The sequence below is a fragment of the Bison bison genome, unplaced genomic scaffold (genome assembly GCF_000754665.1).
Source record: "Bison bison bison isolate TAMUID 2011002044 unplaced genomic scaffold, Bison_UMD1.0 scf7180017864461, whole genome shotgun sequence".
In the NCBI taxonomy this organism is placed as follows: domain Eukaryota; kingdom Metazoa; phylum Chordata; class Mammalia; order Artiodactyla; family Bovidae; genus Bison; species Bison bison.
Genome location: NW_011495023.1, coordinates 1,421,983 through 1,440,700, shown reverse-complemented (window position 1 = coordinate 1,440,700; position 18,718 = coordinate 1,421,983). Strand labels below are relative to the sequence as shown.

Genomic DNA, 18,718 nt, shown 5'->3' with positions numbered 1-18,718 from the left:
TTTGTGCCAAAAATCAGCTTCCTCCAGCCCAAATGTTATTTTGAACAAAAGCCCGGGAACAGGTGCATTCTGTGTTGCCAGAGTCAAGAGAACATTCTGAAAAATGGAAGAGTTAAAAAGGACCACTTGGGGGAATTTTCTGTAGCAACTCTCTCTGTGTGTGAAGTCATTGGCTTGGGTATTTTTCTGTATGATACATCTGACTGCACTGCACATGTGGGCATTTCCAACAAGCAGGACAACTTCAGCTAACATGGTCTAAGTTGTACCCACAGCTTGAAGATATGCTTGTGGTTCCTTAACACTAAAATGATTTCAAACCGTTCCAGTAGGTGAGATCATGGTCTCATCTTTTCCAAATACAGTGATCTTTCAAGGTCAGAATATATATGAGAAGAGAATAAACAGTCCAAGATACTCAAAACTCTTTTTGTAAAACAGATAATAAAAACCATAGACCACGCTACATTCTGAACAACTGAGCAGCTCTTCCTAAGGTAAGAGTGAGAATTGGTATGAAAATTAACACACTACATAGAATTACAGTCACTTGAAGCTCATTTACATGATCTGTAGAATGGGGAGTACCCAGCAAGATCTCAGCTGTTTGAAAATGAAAAAATAAATAGATAAAAAGTCAACTTTTGACCCACAATTTAGGAAATTATTCCATTCCCAAGGTAATCAGCCTGTCCTCCAAATAACTCCCTGCTCAATAGGAAAAGATCCTACAAGTCAAGTGGTCCATCTGAAGTTGCTATGGTGTTTTGATACACAAATTATTTTGACACACAATAATTTGGCCTGTGAACTTCAGTAGTTGAGTTTCCTAATGTATAAGATAGTCTCAGATTTCCAACATGATTGCTCATATTCAATAGATAACACAGAAATATATGCCAAAATGTTCATGTCCTACATTAAAAAGAAAACTTAGAAAGACATCAAATGGATACCAAATTGTTGCCACATCTCTCAGTACACAACTTTTAGAGCTGAGGAGTAGGAAGTGCTCGTTTTGCTTCCAACAAACCTGTAGAGCTTGCATGTGGACATGATGTTACTATCCGGAAATAATTCCAATTAATCTTAGGTCCCAAAGATGGTTTCCTCTGTTTCTCAAAGTTATATATTTGAAATAGCTTTCAACTTAAAAGATGTGTTCTCTCAAGCTTTTTGTGCACACCCACAACCAATTTGGGTGTGGTTCCTTTGTCTTCAAACGTCCCCGCTTTTCCCTATCAAGACTGCACGCTGCATTCCTTCTTTCGGATCAGCTTGATTCTAGGATTCTAAGGGCTTGCTTTCTTTGTTTTCCCTAGCCAAACACAATAATAAACAGAAACATAATGAACACTCAAGAAATTTGATGAGTTAAATAATTAATTTTAGAATGAAACATGCTGCTTGGAAATTCACAGACCCAGGTAAAGTAAAATGGCACAGCGCTGCCCCTGCTGGGCTGGAGCTCTGTAGAGCTGGGGGTGAGAACCACTTTCATATGCCTATCCCTTCAGGTTGCACTGGCCTCATTCTTCCTTTCAGCACCTTTGTGAAAATATACATAGTTAAGGATGTTTATCCCACAACACAAAGAGGTCTGCTTTAAGAAGCCTAACAGGACTAGGTTGAGTCATTAACCCAAACAATAGAAGTAAATGAACATAACTCCATCCTGTTGCTACATGGGAATGACTCATTTTACTTACCATTTAGGAAAATAAACTACATATTATTAATAGTGATGTTGCAGAGGACAATTAGATTTTCATAGGTATTTACGTGTTTTATAACCTCTCAAAGTCGGCTACCATTGATTTCTTCCAGGATGCAGTTCTCATATTGTCTCTTCTAAGGCCCCCGTCTTTCTCACCTGAGCCAAGGTGAAGTCCTTCAAACTGGGATGACTTCTCCAATTTTCCCTTCTTTCATTTACAAAATGAACCTTCCACAAACTCCAACTTGATCACCAAATTCCAGATAATAATGTCTATGGGTTTCTGGCTTTGTGTGGAATGTACTAACCATGCTGGATTTTAGGTCCAAAGAGGACCTCAGCAGTGATCTAAACTCTGGAGCAGGGCTTCTCATAGGTGGTCCATGGACCACAGTTGGAGAAGCTCTGGACCATGGCTGCAGTCACCTGGGTCCACGGAGACCTCTGTATGCAACCGAGGAGCTCTACTGATTTCTGCTTTACATACCCAGCTTCCTTTTAAATGTTTATTCTAACAAAAAGTTCAGTAACTGACACTCATCAGCTACGCTAATCCCCTTGGTTTACAAATAAGAAAACTGATGCCCGGAGAAAAAAAATTATTTTCTGACCTGGCTAGTGGGCCAGCATTCTGTTCTGATACCATCTGTGTTCAGACTTTCCAACTAGCATGGAAAGCTCCTACCATCTTCCCATGTTCGTCTCTCCTTCCCTACAATATGATCACACTCAGTTCTATGTCAGCCTTTTCTCATTCTCCCTTCTCATTCTCCCAAATATTGAATGTAATCATATTCCCAACACAGTGAACTGAACTCATTCATTTTTGGGACCCTAATCACTCCTCCGCTTTAGGAATTTACATGCATGGATGGGACACCTTTGATCCCAACACCATCCAGATGTTCCAAGACTCCGAAAACTCACTCTTTTGACCACAGACTCCTAGGCTTCATAATCCTAGACTGCTGATACCCCAACCCCACTCCAGCATCCTCTCGGGCTATCAGGGCAACACCTCCCTGAGCTGCACTGACCACCTGCCCAGACAGGGCAGTGCTTCACCAGCATCCTCCCCAGGCTCGCCTTCCTTGCCTTTCTGCCATGTCTATCTTGCCATTCCTCATCATGGAATTAATCTAAAAAATCATTTTGCTAAATGACAAGGTCCTACTATATTGAACTCTATTCAATATCCTGTGATAAACCATAATGGAAAAGAATGTGAAAAGAATCTATGAGTAAAACTGAATCATTTGCTGTACAGCAGAAATGAACACAACACTGTAGATCGACTCTACTTCAATAAAATAAATTAAAAATAATTATTTTTCTATTCCCAGCCCTTAAAGTGTTGTTGGCTATGATCCCACCACCATGTGGACTACACTTAACTAATACACTACTTCAGCTAGATGTTCCTGCCTCCAGCAGCCTATTTACTCATTTCTAATTGACTCTCTCCCTCAAGTTTTCAAAGAGTCTTCACAATTCCCATCATCTTTAACCCCCAAATCTGCTTCAACACCTCCCATCCACACATGGGCTATCATCTCTAAGACAAAACACAAGATCAGAGCTCAAGTCTGGGGCTGGATTGGGGAGGATTAATTAGCCTGCCACACTGTGGAATCTGGACTTATCTTGGGGGCACTGAGAAGCCCATTCAAAGCTTTGCTGTAGAAAGACCACTCTGGAGGCTTTGGGAGGAAGAAATGGAATTGATCTACAGGAAGATACATGGCGGGGTTCAATGAACACACATAGGGGATGGGGGAGAATCAAGAATCTCTATATACTGTACTTCGTGCAGAGTAGATACACCATAGATATATAGAACTAATTTATTTAGGCTCTGATTCTCAGAAAAATATATATAGAAAATGTTTAGTACACTTTAAAAAAGGCATGGTTGCGAGTCAGAATATTCCTGCTGTGTCTTGTCATCAGGCAAATGAAACCTATTATGCAATGGACAGATGGTGCAACAAGATATAAAATGAAATTAGCAATGATGAAACCCAGAAGGAAATGAGGAAAAAGGTCAATATGCTAAAGGTCAAAGGAATTTGGCTCCATCTCGTCTCGTTTTGTAAAGGTCTGAGGTCACAGCTATTAATGGCTTTTACTGCAGGGAAGTTGTAGGACTTCCTACAACTGTGTGGAGGCACCAGACACTCACCCAGGGTTGTTCAAAGCTATAGGTACGTCGCCGATCCTCCACGTCTTCATCCTGTTTTGCTTGCTGAAATTCTTGCCGGAGACGCTGTATCCGATCATGGTTGCTAGGAGTTGATCTGTTGCTGAAAGACAAAATGGGCAACAATGAACACTCTTCAGAAATACAATCTGTGGATGGCAGTTACTAGGGAAAAAATGGCAGCTTGCTGTGAAATGGTGCTGTTTGGGAGGAAGTGAAATTTTAAGACCATATCTAGCCATTTCAAATATGTGTTCATTTTGTTCTTATGATTAAGACTTATGGAGAGGATTTCAGGCAGATATTCAAGACGGTGAGCAGTTTTTTTAGACATTCCTTTTTTACACAGCTCTTTAAAAGCCTCATTTCCTCTCTGTAATCTGGTAAGGTGTTGGCAACAACAATAGTTTAGAAAGGACATTGCATGAAAAATCATAAATACCAAGGTCTTCTACCTTCTTGGAATAAGACACAGTGCCTCTGGGCTGTGGCTTCTTTGCATACAGAAAGTGCACATAAGAATCCCTTCTGCTCTAAATATCACAGTTGTAACAATCAAGTGAGATAACCCCATACATTATAGCCTCACAAACATGCAGTATTATTTACATAATGCCATTATATGACGTTCCTATTTATGAGTTATCAGAGGTCTAAAGAAAAAAGCTCACACAGCATAAACAAAAAACAGTTTAAAAACAACTTCAGGTGGTAGTTGAATCAATAAGTTAATAATATTGTTGCCTTCATTTTGATAACTTTGAATTCTGTTTTATCCTCACAGAAAGCTTATAAGATAGGTGCAGAAGGTAGTATTTCTCACACACACACACACACACACAGATATAAACTGCCATTCAGAGAAGATAAGTAACTTGTTTCCAGTCTTTGCCTGGCCAGTAGGGAAATGTGAGACTAGAATTCAGAATTTTCTGGCCACTCTCAGACAGTAAAGAATCTGCCTGCAACGCAGGAGAACCAGGTTCGATCCCTAGGTCAGGAAGATCCCCTGGAGTGGAGCATGACAACCCAGTCCAGCATTCTTGCCTGGAGAATCCCTTGGACAGAGGAGCCTATCAAGGACCCTACAGTCCATTCAATTCAGTTGCTCAGTCGTGTCCGACTCTTTGCGACCCCATGAACTGCAGCACGCCAGGCTTCCCTATCCATCACCATCTCCCAGAGTCCACTTAAACCCATGTCCATTGAGTTGGTGATGCCATCCAACCATTTTATCCTCTGTTGTCCCCTTCTCCTCCTGCCCTCAATCTTTCCCAGCATCAGGGTCTTTTCCAATGAGTCAGCTCTTCGCATCAGGTGGCCAAAATATTGGAGTTCAGGGTCACAAAAAATTGGACATGACTGAAGCGACTGAGTATGCACAAATCAATCTTAAATCTCATGGTGCTTTTGGTTGATTCCATTCCCTAGCACAAAATCACATCCAATCCAGACATCTACTCAAGTACATTTGGTATACAGTTTTCCAATGAAACTTTAGACTTCTTGAGGACAAGAACCAAGTCTTGTATTTATCACATATACCCTCCAAGCTGCTGGTAGAATGGGAAGCTGTCAGCCAACACAAGGATGAGTCTCTTCATGGAACACACATTGCCCTGGTTACATACAGCAGATCTGACTTCTCTTGGCCACACAGCTTCTGGGGTAATGGCATTTGTGAGGGGTGGCCTAGAAAGAGAATGTGTCAGAGAAGAGAATATAAAATTCTCAAACTAACATAGGTCTTTGTATTAGTTCACAAATTTTGAGGGATTCTATAGGTTTAAAAATCTCAAATTGAAATGATAGCATTGAGGACCATAACATGAATACCTTCTAAGAAGACAGGATTGCTCTCATTACTTCATCTCCTGGGTGGGTTCCTATCCCCTTCACATTTCTGTTAATTTCATGAGAGGTTTTGCAATAGCCGGTTGACACATTCAATTTGATGGTTTTCCCATCAATAAAAACTCATCTTCCCTTTGTTTCTCTTCTGACAAATCTTTGGGATTCATCAGCTGGAGGACATGGAAAGTTAATGCGTCTGGAAGATGTGCAACTTGACACATGAGGCATCCTTCCACTGCTTCAGACTTCCCTTCCACACTCTTGAGCCTGGCAGGCTGTTATTCCTACTGGCTTTTAAGTCACATATACAGCATCTTATCTTGTCCCAGCCCACACATTTTCCCAGTGTAATGCCCAATCCACAGAACTCCTCACTCTCCACGGGAAAACTGTGAGGGTATAGGCATGCATGTACACTCCTCAGACAAAGAGTTGGAGAGCAAGCATTCATTCATCTCACTCCTCTTTCCAGCTGTGACTCTTGTTCCCGGCTAACTTTATAGCTTTTTTTTTTTTTTGACCAGATAGCTCAGTTTGTAGAATCTTAGTTCCCCAAACAGGGATCAAATACAGGTCCCTTGCCGTGTAAAGGGGGAGTCCTAACCACTGGACTATCAGAGAATTCCCTAAGTGTTCCTCTAGCGTTCTTTCGTTCTTTCTTTTTGACTGTGCTGGGTCTTCAATGCTGTGCGCGGGCTCTCTCTAGTTGGATTAGTGGGGGCTACTCTTTGCTGTGGGTGTGCAGGCTTTCATTGTAGCGGCTTCTCTTGCTGTGTGTGGAGCACAGGCTCTAGGCACGTGGGCTTCAGTCATTGCAGCACAGGCCTCAGTAGTTGCGGTTCGCAGTCCCTAGAGTGCGGGCTCAGAAATTCAGGCACATGGGCTTAAGTTGCCTGCAGGATGTGGAATCTTCCTGGATTAGGGATTGAACCCATGTCCCCTTTATTGGCGGTGGACCCCCATCCACTGTACTGTCAGAGAAGTCCTACTTCACAGTTTTTAGTAGAGGGATTTAGGAGGCTTGCCTGATGAAGTATTTTACAAGTCCAAGTAGAAATATTTTCCTATTATTTATTTTCATGTAGCACAGTTTGAACCTCATAATTATTAGGTCCATGAAGTCCAAGCCATTGGTGAAAACAGACCTCTTTTTACTATTTGTGATTACTTGAACATACAGTCTCCCAACAAGGGAAGTGGACCCAGGGTCCTTAATGTTCAATTCTAGTGACCTTGTTTCTCATAGGATAAGACAAGTCCTGGAAGTCATTTCTGACCTTATTTCCAAATCTGAGCTGCTGGTGAGACCAGTTTCACTCTCTTTTCCTTGCTTCCTTTCTTCCTATGCTCTAGAAGTGGACTGACCTGCCCGAGACTAGTAAAGCACCTGGGGGTTGAAGGCTGCAGCGGTTTCCTGATGGATGGAGGTTCCCGAAGACTGGGAGCCCATTAAGCAGCCTTGGATGATAGCAGCCGGCAGCCTGCAGGTGAGACTCTGGCTTCCAGAAATGTAACACTGCAACTGCTCAGCTCTGCCTCTTGGGGCAGGTCCTAAGCGTCAATAACACATCTGGATTTCTAAAGTTTTTGGTTACCTCTTCTGCCAAGAAGGCCAAAGGAAATTTGAAATGCTTATTAGCATTAGTGATGAGTTCCTAAAGACCCCAATCAACTTACATTTGGGTTCATCGCCAACTTAAAGTTGCTCATTATTATTACTTTTTGGTGAGGAATATAATAAAGATGGGTGAGTAAAACAATAAAACTCTTTATGAGGAGTCAGTCAGTCAATCAATTATCATTGACTCTCCTCATATGGAGAGGAATCAGAGATGCTTTTTATGCAAAAAAATCCACACAGTTTACATTCAACACTAGCACTGAGCATGTTGGTGTTTATACACGTGCACACACACGTGTGTGTGTGTGTGTGTGTGTGTGAGGGAATGGGTGTGTGTATTTTAAACTAAATGAAGATTCTAACAGAATCAAGAAAGTGTACATTGGATCAGACACTATACAGATCCCTAAACCACATGTACCACCTACCCTTGACTTAGACGGAACTCAGATCTTTCCCGTTCAATTACCATGGGGATGTACCCTTTCCTATCAGAGGTAGATCACACAGAGTGCTAAGCCTTAAAACCTTCCGATTGGACTCCGGTGATGTGCTTCACAAATGAAAGTAGCTGAAAACACTAATCCATGCCAAATGCAGCCACAGTCCTATTTGTAGATAAGCATCAGAGACCATCCTCCACCCAAGCTGCGCAGGCATGTGTACTCCAGCCATCTTCTTAGGTGCCCTGAATGAGGAAAAAACTTCATAACCATGGTTCTCACCACTACACATGTCTTGCATATGAATCTCATCATCCAGAACGCTTGTTTAAAAATGCTGATTAAGACTTACCTTGAGATATTCTGAGCCAGTCAGCCCATCCACTGCAGGCCCAGGAACCTGCATGCATTTGAAAGCACTGGAAGTGCTCTGAAAACTATGCCTGCAGGCTTCATTTGTTGTTGTCCAGTTATTAAGTCGTGTCTGACTCTGTGACCCCATGAACAGCAGCATGCCAGGCTTTCCTGCCCTTCACTATCTCCCGGAGTTTGCTTAAACTCAAGTCTGTTGAGTCGATGATGTTATCCAACCATGTCACCCTCTACCACTCTCTTCTCCTTTTGACTTCAATCTTTCCCTGCACCAGGGTCTTTTCCAATGAGCTGGCTCTTCATGTCAGATGACCAAAGTTTTGGAGCTTCAGCTTCAGCGTCAATCCTTCCAATGAATATTCAGGGTTGATTTCCTTTAGGATTGACTGGTTTGATCTCCTTGCTGTCCAAGGGACTCTCAAGAGTCTTCTCTAGCACCACAGTTCGAAAGCATCAATTCTTTAGCACTCAGCCTTTTGGTCCAACTCTCACATCTGTATATGACTACTAGAAAAATCATAGCTTTGACTATACGGATCTTTGTCAGCAAAGTGATGTCTTTGCTTTTTAATATGCTAGAGGAGGAAATGGCTACCCACTCCAGTACTGTTGCCTCGAGAAGCCCATGAACAGTATGAAAAGGCAGGCTTCATAGTTGGGACAAATTCTAATGCCTGCAGGGCAATTAACTAAGAAGTGAAGGAGACCCACTGTGCTGTGACAATTGGGGGAAATATGCTTGGTCTACAAAGGGAGGCCCTTACTTGGCTCCAGTAGATTATTGTCCTGAAAGAGTACAGGTCTGATGTTGCCTTCTAAGCTTTTTTGAGAGAGAAGTCAGAAATACAGTCTTCCCATCTCCTAATTTTAAATATTGGCTTGTTTTATTTTTTCAGTCCTAGGTGAGACAAAAAATGCTTGTTGCCTGCTAGCTTGTAATCTCTACTTTATATTCTGTAGATGTTGCTTATCTTGTATGTTGCCTTTCTAGTCTATTTACTTTCACTGCACTGAGATAAGGCTACTGGATCCCTAGTAAGAGGCCCACGAAACAAATATCAAAAAAAAAAAAAAAAAAAACCATTTAGCATTGTCCATGGAGCCTTGCTTCTGCTCCTGAGTTCTCTAACACATGGCACACTGGCCTGCAAGCTTGAGTTCTGACCTATCTTTTCAGATCAGCATTTGCTGAGATAGAAGCGTTTGTGACGTAACTGATGAATTCTTTATGGACTAAAAATACTTTACCATTTTCGTGTTTAATTATGCAGAGGAAATCCAGAAAGCTGGAATAGAGGGCAAGGGAGAAAAACCACTCGTGGTTCTGGACAAGGAGGTATCTCCTTGGGACACACTTCCCTTCCTATGGAAGGAAGGAGAACGTGAAAGGAAAGAGAGGAGCTAGACAGAGGGAGGGGATGGATGCAGGGGCTCAGGAAGGGGAGAAGATTCTAGTTTCTAAGAGAAGAGAGGCTCCCAAGGAAGAGAGGAGATAAATTTGCTCATATCTTTCTTTCTGAGATAACCTCTCCTTTTCTTCCCATCTTTCCATTTCTACTAAGAAGTAGAAGAAGTCAAATTCCACTTCCTTGAAGCCTTTCCTTATACTGCAGCCCCTGTTCATTTATTCCTTTAACTCCTCAATAATCCTTGTCCTCTGGCACGTATATATTTTGTACGTCACATCCCCATGGCGGGTAAATTGTTAGCAAATATTTGTAATGGATAGACTTTTCAGGTGTCCCACAATCCCTGTCTCTGGGCTTCACACCTTTGTGAGTAAGTCACACTCAAACAAGTGAGTGTGGGCAGGGGCCCGTGACTTGCTGCTATCCACAGAAGCGTGGCAAAGGTCACGAAATAGATATGATTATATGTATGTGGTTATGTAAGAATGCAGGGTCCATCTTGCTAGTCCACCTCTCTCCTTTCTGGCACTGAAGAAGAAAGCCACCATGAATCCTACAGCTTCCAAGAACTAAATGCTGCCAACTCCAAAAGCGGGAAGTGGTGCTTCCCTAGAAGAGGAGCCTCTAGGTGAGAACACAGGCTGGCTGACATCTTGGCTGCAGCAGGATGAGACCCTGAGCAGGGGATTCTGCTAAGCTGTTGTCACACTCCAGACCCATGAAAACTGATACAATAAGCATGTGTTGTTTGAAGCTGCTGAGTCTGTGTTAACTTGCTCTCCAGCAAGGAAACAGATACCATTGATGATGGCCTTGGCCATGTGACTTGATCTAGTCAGTAGGATGTTAGTGGATGTGATGCAAACAGGGATTTGCAATGTGATTGCATGGTGGGTCTCCCCCTGGTGACCACAAAAGATAACACATAAATTCCCTAAACCTTTCTCTCTTCCACACACATACGTATCCCCCACCACCATCACCACCACACCACCCTTTGACAATGCAAAGGGGTTATACACACTAACTAAACATCAAGTGGCCTAGAAGGGCCCACAGAACTATGCCTTGCCGTCACTTGCAACCTAATAAATACTGCCTGTTGCAAAGCCTGTTGGATAAAAGAGGAAGAGAGAGGAAACTTACTTAGGAATGAGTTTCACCACTACCATTTATACAGTTAGTCACTCCAAAGTTTTGGTCTTTGAGAAAAATTGCCCGAAGTAAATATAATTGCACAAGATGTCAGTGAAAGATGGTAACTGCCAGATCTTAATGCACACAACCAACAGAGCATGCTTTCCTCTCGACACCAGTTACAGCCAAAAACACCCCATGGAAGTCTATCCAATGGCTTAGGATGACTCCTCTGGTCAAACTCCTCATCACTTCACCAAAACACCCACTCTGACTCTGTGCTCTCTGTAATTAGCCCTCATAAGGTCAAAGCAGCATTGCGGGGGTTTTCCCAGAGTGTAGTGAGAACAGACCCCTCAACCAGGTTGTTTGGTAAAACTAAACTCAAGGACTCATTCTAGTTTTCTCTTTCTGGCAGAGACTGGTAACCAGCTAGGATGTGGGTCACACACAACCCCCAAGGAGATATTCCTGGTTAAAATGGGTTTTACTTAGTTTGCCAAGGACTCAGTACATAACAGGTGGTGCAGTAGTAAAGAATCCACCTGTCAATGCAGGAGATGTGGGTTTGATCCCTGAGTTGGGAAGATCCCTGGAGAAAGGAATGGCAACCCACTCCATTATTCATGCCTGGGAAATCCCATGGACAGAGGAGCCTGGCAGGCTACAGTCCATAGGGTCACAAAGAGATGGACACGACTGAGCAACCGAGCATGCACACACTACGTAACAGATTTCCTTCAAATCCCCAATTTACAAAAGAATAGGTACATAGTAAAAATTTTGGTTAACCATATCAGCTCATACCTTCAGCCTCTTCATTTTTGTTATATACTTCTCAGCTCTACCAATTTACTTTTTTGGCCTAAGTACAAAATTCTATTCTAAATGCTAGTGAATTTCACACCTGTACTTGGCATCCAATTACTAGGGATGCAAGAGGATATTATTCTTTTTCTCAACTAAAAAAACGCAAAAGCCGATTTCCAAACTATATCTGAGATGGTGGAAACAATACCGCTTCACACTGAAAGCATTTTCCTGGTGCATACCTATCACCTCCCCGCAGGTATTCCATGGGCACACCAGAGGGGAACACTGCCAACTTTTCTGCTGAAGGTACTCTTTCTCCTTCACCTGCAGGGACTTCAAAGACCTACCCTCTCCAGATCCTAGGATTCCGCAGTTAGGATGCTGAACCCTCATTATGGTCTGCATCACAGCACATTTAGAAAGGAGAGAGTAAATTAAAGCTTCCAGGACTCCATTCATTTACACTCAGATAATGTTCTGCTGACATCTGTCTTCTCCAAGACTTGGCGATGTCTTCAGGTAACAACTCAGCCTTCATGTGAGGTTCCTGGGTTCTAGTCGACTTTATAAGGGAAGTGTATCTTTTTATTGATTTCCTCAGTATTTACACAGATGGAAAGACTAAAGATCCAGAACCTTATGGGAACAACCCATCCTGCAAGATTACTTGTTATTTTTGGAAACATTTTCATTGGAGAAAAATTAAAGGCTATTTCCCTCCCTTGTTCCATTAATTCTTCTAACATCCTAGGAAAGGAAAATCTTTTAGTCCCTTTATTCATACCAACGGCAAGTCTAAAATCCAACTATTTCTAGGATGTCACTTAAATCAGACACCAGGACTGGAGCAGGCCAGCAGTGACACTGGGAAAAACATGTAGGGCAGACCTGTCACATAGCTTGGAAACAGGCAGCCAGTGATGACCACGAGCGTCTCAGATCATTAAGCAATGTCTGACTGTGATGTCACGCGTGGATATACAGAGTTGTAATCCTTTCAAAACAGACAGATTGTCAGCATGATAAAGTGGATATAAACAAGTTCTTGAACAGGGATGACTAAAGTGTTGGCGGTGGGAATGTTACTGAACTAACAAGGGATGCTGGCTCAGGGACCAGGAACCAATGCTGTTCAGAGGCTGCAGGTAAACAGCACTATTCTCACTCAGATATTTTTCCATACTGATTAGCAATTCCATCAAATATTCCTGATCTTGTAATCGCCAGACAAGTAGTTATAATCTACAGATGTCAGATCTGAGTTCTTAATTGCCGTAAATTAGTGAGCAAACACAGGTTTCTCATTAAACCCATTACACCCCGTATGGTAAAACGGAGCGCGTGTCACGCGTTCTCTTTCCTGGCATCCTTTGTGAAATCCTAGGGGCAGACAGAGCAGCAGAGAGAGATGGTAGGGTACATGTGGCAGATTCCTGTCCCTGAAGCTATGTTTATTCTAGGGGGAAAAAAAAACAACCTCTAAATGGCAATGAATGTGTTGCCTATATTTTAACAATGAGCTACATTGCATCCCATCTTTGCTTCTTTAAGGCAAAGTGGTGTCACCCCTCTGAAAACTTCTGCTTCTTTCAGAACAGTGGTCCCCACCCCAACCTTTTCGGCACCAGGGATCAATTTTATGAAGACAGTTTTTCCACAGACCCGGATAGGGTATGGTTTGGGGATGATTCAAGCACATCACATTTATTGTGTACTTCCTTTCTTTCTTTTTAAAATTTATTTTCAGTTGGAGGATAATTGCTTTACAATATTGTGTTGGCTTCTGCCATACAACAACATGAATCAACCATAAGTAATCATACATCCTCTCCCTCTTGAACTCCCTCCCATTCCATCCTACCCCTCTAGGTTGTCACAAAGCACCAGGTTAAGCTCCCAGCGTTATATAGAAACTTCCCATTAGCTATCTATTTTACATATGGTAATGTACATGTTTATTTCTATTATTATTACTTCAGCTGCACCTCAGATCATCAGGCATTAGATCCCAGAGATTGGGGACCCTGTCTTAGAGGAACCTGGAGATACTTCCTCCCAAGGCCCTGTCTTCTGTCCCCTGTGTAGGCAAAGAAGCATAAATTGCTAAATTAAAAGGGAAGGAAGGAACAGGCTAAAATGCCACGACAAAGCCAACTCTGAACTTCAGCTTAGCTACACGCCTTAGCGCAACCTGGCTGAGAGAACTGGCTTTCTGCTATGGCTTTACCTCTCAGACTGGAAGATTTATGAGGAATGGGGGAAAGGGTGGGAGGGTTAAACCAAGAAATGTATCAATTACCAAACTACAAATAAAAATAGCTCCTCTGCACAAGCTTCATTAAGTTTTATCAGCAAGTATCTTGGGGTTTTACACTCAAACCACAGGTCATAAATTCACAGTAAATTCTCCATATGTTCACCAAACACCTGAATTCAATTTCTCTTCTGGTTGTGAAGTAGGAATGTGGTGCTCAAATTAATTATGCATGCAAAGTTAGTTTCTAACAAGGGCAGTTTTTTTGTGTGATGCTGAAAGGTATTTATAACATCTGAAATTTGAAGATAGATCTTTCTTCAGTCTTAGTATTTTCCTACTGGCATAAATTCTCTCTTCCAAGTTTGTACAGTGAAAAATAAATTTGGTGAATACCTTGTTATAATATAATGTTCGCATTTTTCTGTAGATAATCCCAGATATTTATGAGATGTAACAAACAATCTTAACGTTTACTCTAAGGATTTTAGACAAATATTTCTATGAGCAGGTACAAATCACCTTGAATTACAGGGAAAGTCTACAGTGAGACTAAATGGCTATATTTATATATGTCTATGTGTACATGTGAAATTAGCTACCTGGGAAATATCGTGTCATTTTCAGTTTATTTTCACAGTTTTACTCATCATCTGTAATATGAAAAGAATTATGAGAAACTTATGCAAATCCCAAAGGCACTTACTTTCCTCAGCTGATAAAATTCATTTTCAGATTCTGACAGCTATGATTTGTTGTCCATTTCACACCAATTTCAGTGTAATAAATCATAACAAATTAAAAACACACAGCTCTGTTCTCTGGGTTGAAAAGGTGGTCACCAAAGCTGTTAATACTGCATCTGCTTCTGATGTGATGCGTCAGAGGGAGGGTCACCTCTCTCCATCCGAAAGACCTGGGACTAAGGCTCTAGCCCGAGTCCTTCTGTGGTCATTTGGTAAAAGGGCTATCATTTTATCAGCAGCAGAATCTCAGGAATGTACCCCTCGCCCCCTTTTATTACTATCATCATTCTTCCTTATTAGCCTGTCACTGGGTTCAGGCAGGAGTGAGAAAAATTTAGCTTTACTTTTTTCGAGGGGAATTCCTCCAGTTGCAAAGAATACACACACGCATAAACATACATAATTTCAGGACCCAACAATAAATACACGAAAAAAGACATTCTATTGTGAGCCTGAGGTGGCTCCTCCTGACTAGTAAATTTCACAGAAATAATCCAAGTTGGTTGCTACCCAAAAGGGTTGCTCAGTCTTCCAGTCACACCTCCAGGGAGGCAAATGGTAAAACTCCATATCAAAAGTAATATTGTTTAACAAGCTTTAAAAAATCATCAATGTAAAATTATCAAAGAGATCATATTTTAATAAATCTTGCTAAACAGTCTTTGAATATTGTGAGGGTGAATGTTAGAATCTAAAACCCCAGGGTGGTGGAGAAATTCATACTGAACCTACATAAGCCCGTGTGAGAGAAGAGTGCTGAGCTGTGGACAGAAGCAGAGTCCTGCAGGCGTGAGTCTTCTAGCAGGCAACTCTGTGTGGCTTTACGAATAAATGATGGGAGAGAAAACGTTTTCCAGGTATACCTTTGAATTTAAATGCACTCTTGAAAATAAAATGTTACTGCCTATAAGAAACCACATATGTCATTTTTCTTTGCACAATGCAAGAACCAGTTATAATTTGGGGTTAATGCCCAAAGTGCATTTACTTTTCATAAATCGTGTGATTTTCTTGAACTGTCTATTAAATGGCAAGGACATGTAAGGTTATTCTAATGGGTTACAGAGTTGAGGAAAGTTTATGGATTATACTCTTCATTCAATAAAACCACTGAGAATACAAAGGTTAGTGAGTTGTGACCTACAGTTAAAGTCTATGCTTCAAACTAAAATATACATTTGGGTGTCTGAATAAAGAGTGAATGGATTTTTAATATTGCAGGTGAAAACCTTGAAGAACTAAAAGTAGAGTGAAAATCAGGAATACATTATGGAAATTTGAAATAAAAAAGCAATGGAAATTAAATTACAAAACCTGATGAGTTTTGATGACAAAATAAAATGATTATCATGTTCTTTTTCACATTACAGAGGTTTTATCATACAAGCATAGAAACTAATTATAGAACCATTATTTTAATTCTTTAATCATGAAATGATTACATAGAATTTAAGACTAACATGTCTTTGTTTTTGCATTCTCTGTCTTTAATGACAGCATAAATGCAAAATACTATACAAAACTTAGATTTTTTTTAAGATAGAAATTCTAATGCAATGCAATGCTTTATGCTCATAATTCTAAATAATGGTTAAATTCTATATGGCTTTTCTGAAATGACTTAAAGTGGAAAATAATGTAATGGAAGATATAATGCCTGTAGGCTTCGTGAGTGCCTAACTCTAGAAGGTTTTGATACCTAAAATAAAAGTAGAAACATAAATTTATTCATTTTCTACAAAACAGAACACTGGATGGGCCCAAATAGAGAGTCTTCATCTATTATTTTCAAACATTTTAAAGAGCATTAGAATTTTTTTGACTGGTAATTTTTGTTTTTTTTTTTAACTTCTATTTGTGCTCTGAGTTAAATTCATAATTATTAATTAACAATTTACTCTTCTTCTATTCATGATTTGACCATGACCTAATTTAAAAATTATTTATCTGGAAATAAATGAGACAAAAATGTCAATCCACTGAACTTCTCATTCCATGTTTAGCTGAATTATTACAAGAAAGCACAAAATGTGTGACCATATTGATTTGGAATTAATGGTGGACATCATTAATGATGCTTTTTGTTTTATGCTTATATTTTTATTTGTGTTATACATATGTATAACACATGTGTATACACATATATATAAACTTGGAGACTCAGTTTCTAAAGCATTGCCCTTGTAATCTGCAAGGCTCCAAATATAAGTAAATCCTACTTTAATGATTTACCCAAATCCTCAAACTTTCTCCCCTAAACACATGTTCTAACATTAACATTCAAAACAGTTTTCCTTTCTTTGACATGTGATGAAATTCACAGTTGGGCTTTATGTTTATTATACAGGTTTACTCCCACTGATGGTTATGATTTATCATTTTTAATCCTCTACTTCAGTATTTTCTGGGATCCACTCTTAATTGTCCTGCCCAAGAGTAACCAGCTCCCATTTGGATCTCTTAAAAGCATTCCACTGGTACTCATGACAAAGAATGCATCATGACTTTCCTGTTGTGCAATCGTGCCCCAGCTACAGAGCATACTTTTATTAGAATACAGCTCCAGACTTCACAGACGTCACCGCGAAGCTGATATCATGGTTCAGGTAAGAGCATAGCTTTATGGCTACTACATGTGAATTAATATAAGCAAATCAAATGTGCAACGTTCTTGTTTAGTCACTAAGTAGTGTCTCTTGCGATCCCATGGACTATAGCCCACCAGGCTTCTCTGTCCATGAGATTTCCCGGGTAAGAATAGTGCAGTGGGTTGCCATTTCCTTCTCCAGGGCATCTTCCCAACCCTAGGATCGAACCGTGCATTGGCAGGTGGGTTCTTTATCACTAAGTCAACCAGGGAAGTCCCCCAAAAAACCTATCATGAGATCCCAAATAATCATTGTCTTAGAAGAACCAGTCAATACTCTGATTAACTAAAAGTTTATCAAAATCTTTTTCTGTATGTTTCAATCCTTATGTTCAAAAATCCTTACAGAAAGCACTAAAGTCTCTATCATCTTTGAAAGAAGGAAAAATGAGTATCATTTAACTTTTTAAAAAGTTTTAAGATTCTCATGGCCTTTAGTTCTGATTACTGAGTACTTTGAGTAGAAAAAAGGGAAGAAATTGAGCTGAATCATACTCTATTGACTATAGGTATTACTCCCAAAGCTCTTTCACCTTTCTAACTTTTTTCGTCTTTTTTAAACAAATTCCCCATAATGGCACTCCTTATGCACCTACTTCTTTCTCCTAAAAAGGGCAATTTGCATGCTCATTGGCTAATTGTGGATCTGCTTAATTGACTTTTAGTTAATGGAAACTCCATTGTATCATTTTGCTTAAATATTTATACATTTTAGAATTATACTGTAGCTGAATGAGAAAAGAATATTTCTTTTGTTGCCATAGTATTCATAGAAGAGCTTCTTTTTTTTCATTTGACTTTTTCTTTCTCAACTTCAGGGATTTTTCAAATTACCAAAAAAAAAAAAAATAATCAATAATATTGAATTCCAGACAAATCATTTAAAATGTGGAAAAGAACGTTTTGACCTATATCAGTTCAGTTCAGTTCAGTTGCTCAATCGTGTCCAACAATTGTGACCCCATGGACTGCAACATGCCAGGCCTCCCTGTCCATCACCAACTGCCGGAGTTTACTCAAACTCATGTCTATTGAGTTGGTGATGCCATCCAACTATCTCATCCTCTGTCATCCCCTTCTCCTCCCGCCTTCAATCTTTCCCAGCATCAGGGTTTTTTCAAATGAATCAGCTCTTCCCATCAGGTAGCCAAAGTATTGGAGTTTCAGCTTCAACATCAGTCCTTCCAATGAATATTCAGAACTGATTTCCTTTAGGATGGACTGGTTGGATATCCTTGCAGTCCAAGGAACTCTCAAGAGTCTTCTCTAATACCACAATTCAAAAGCATCAATTCTTCGGCACTCAGCTTTCTTCTCAGTCCAACTCTCACATCCATACATGACTACTGGAAAAACCATAGCCTTTATTAGATGGACCTTTGTTGGCAAAGTAATATCTCTGCTTTTCAAAATGCTGTCTAGGTTGGTCATAACTTTCCTTCCAAGGAGTAAGCGTCTTTTAATTTCATGGCTGCAATCACCATCTACAGTGATTTTGGAGCCCA

General features: G+C 40.4%; 1 protein-coding gene across 10 annotated transcripts in view; it reads right to left on the bottom strand.

The window, feature by feature from the left end:
- The window catches only part of PARD3 (par-3 family cell polarity regulator), a 581,703-nt gene that overhangs the window by 14,115 nt on the left and 548,870 nt on the right, over positions 1 to 18,718 (bottom strand). For all 10 annotated transcript variants that reach the window (XM_010859873.1, XM_010859878.1, XM_010859876.1 and 7 more), the window contains one exon: positions 3,900 to 4,020. In XM_010859873.1, the coding sequence (XP_010858175.1) occupies positions 3,900 to 4,020 (121 nt within the window). The remainder of the gene's footprint in view (positions 1 to 3,899; positions 4,021 to 18,718) is intronic.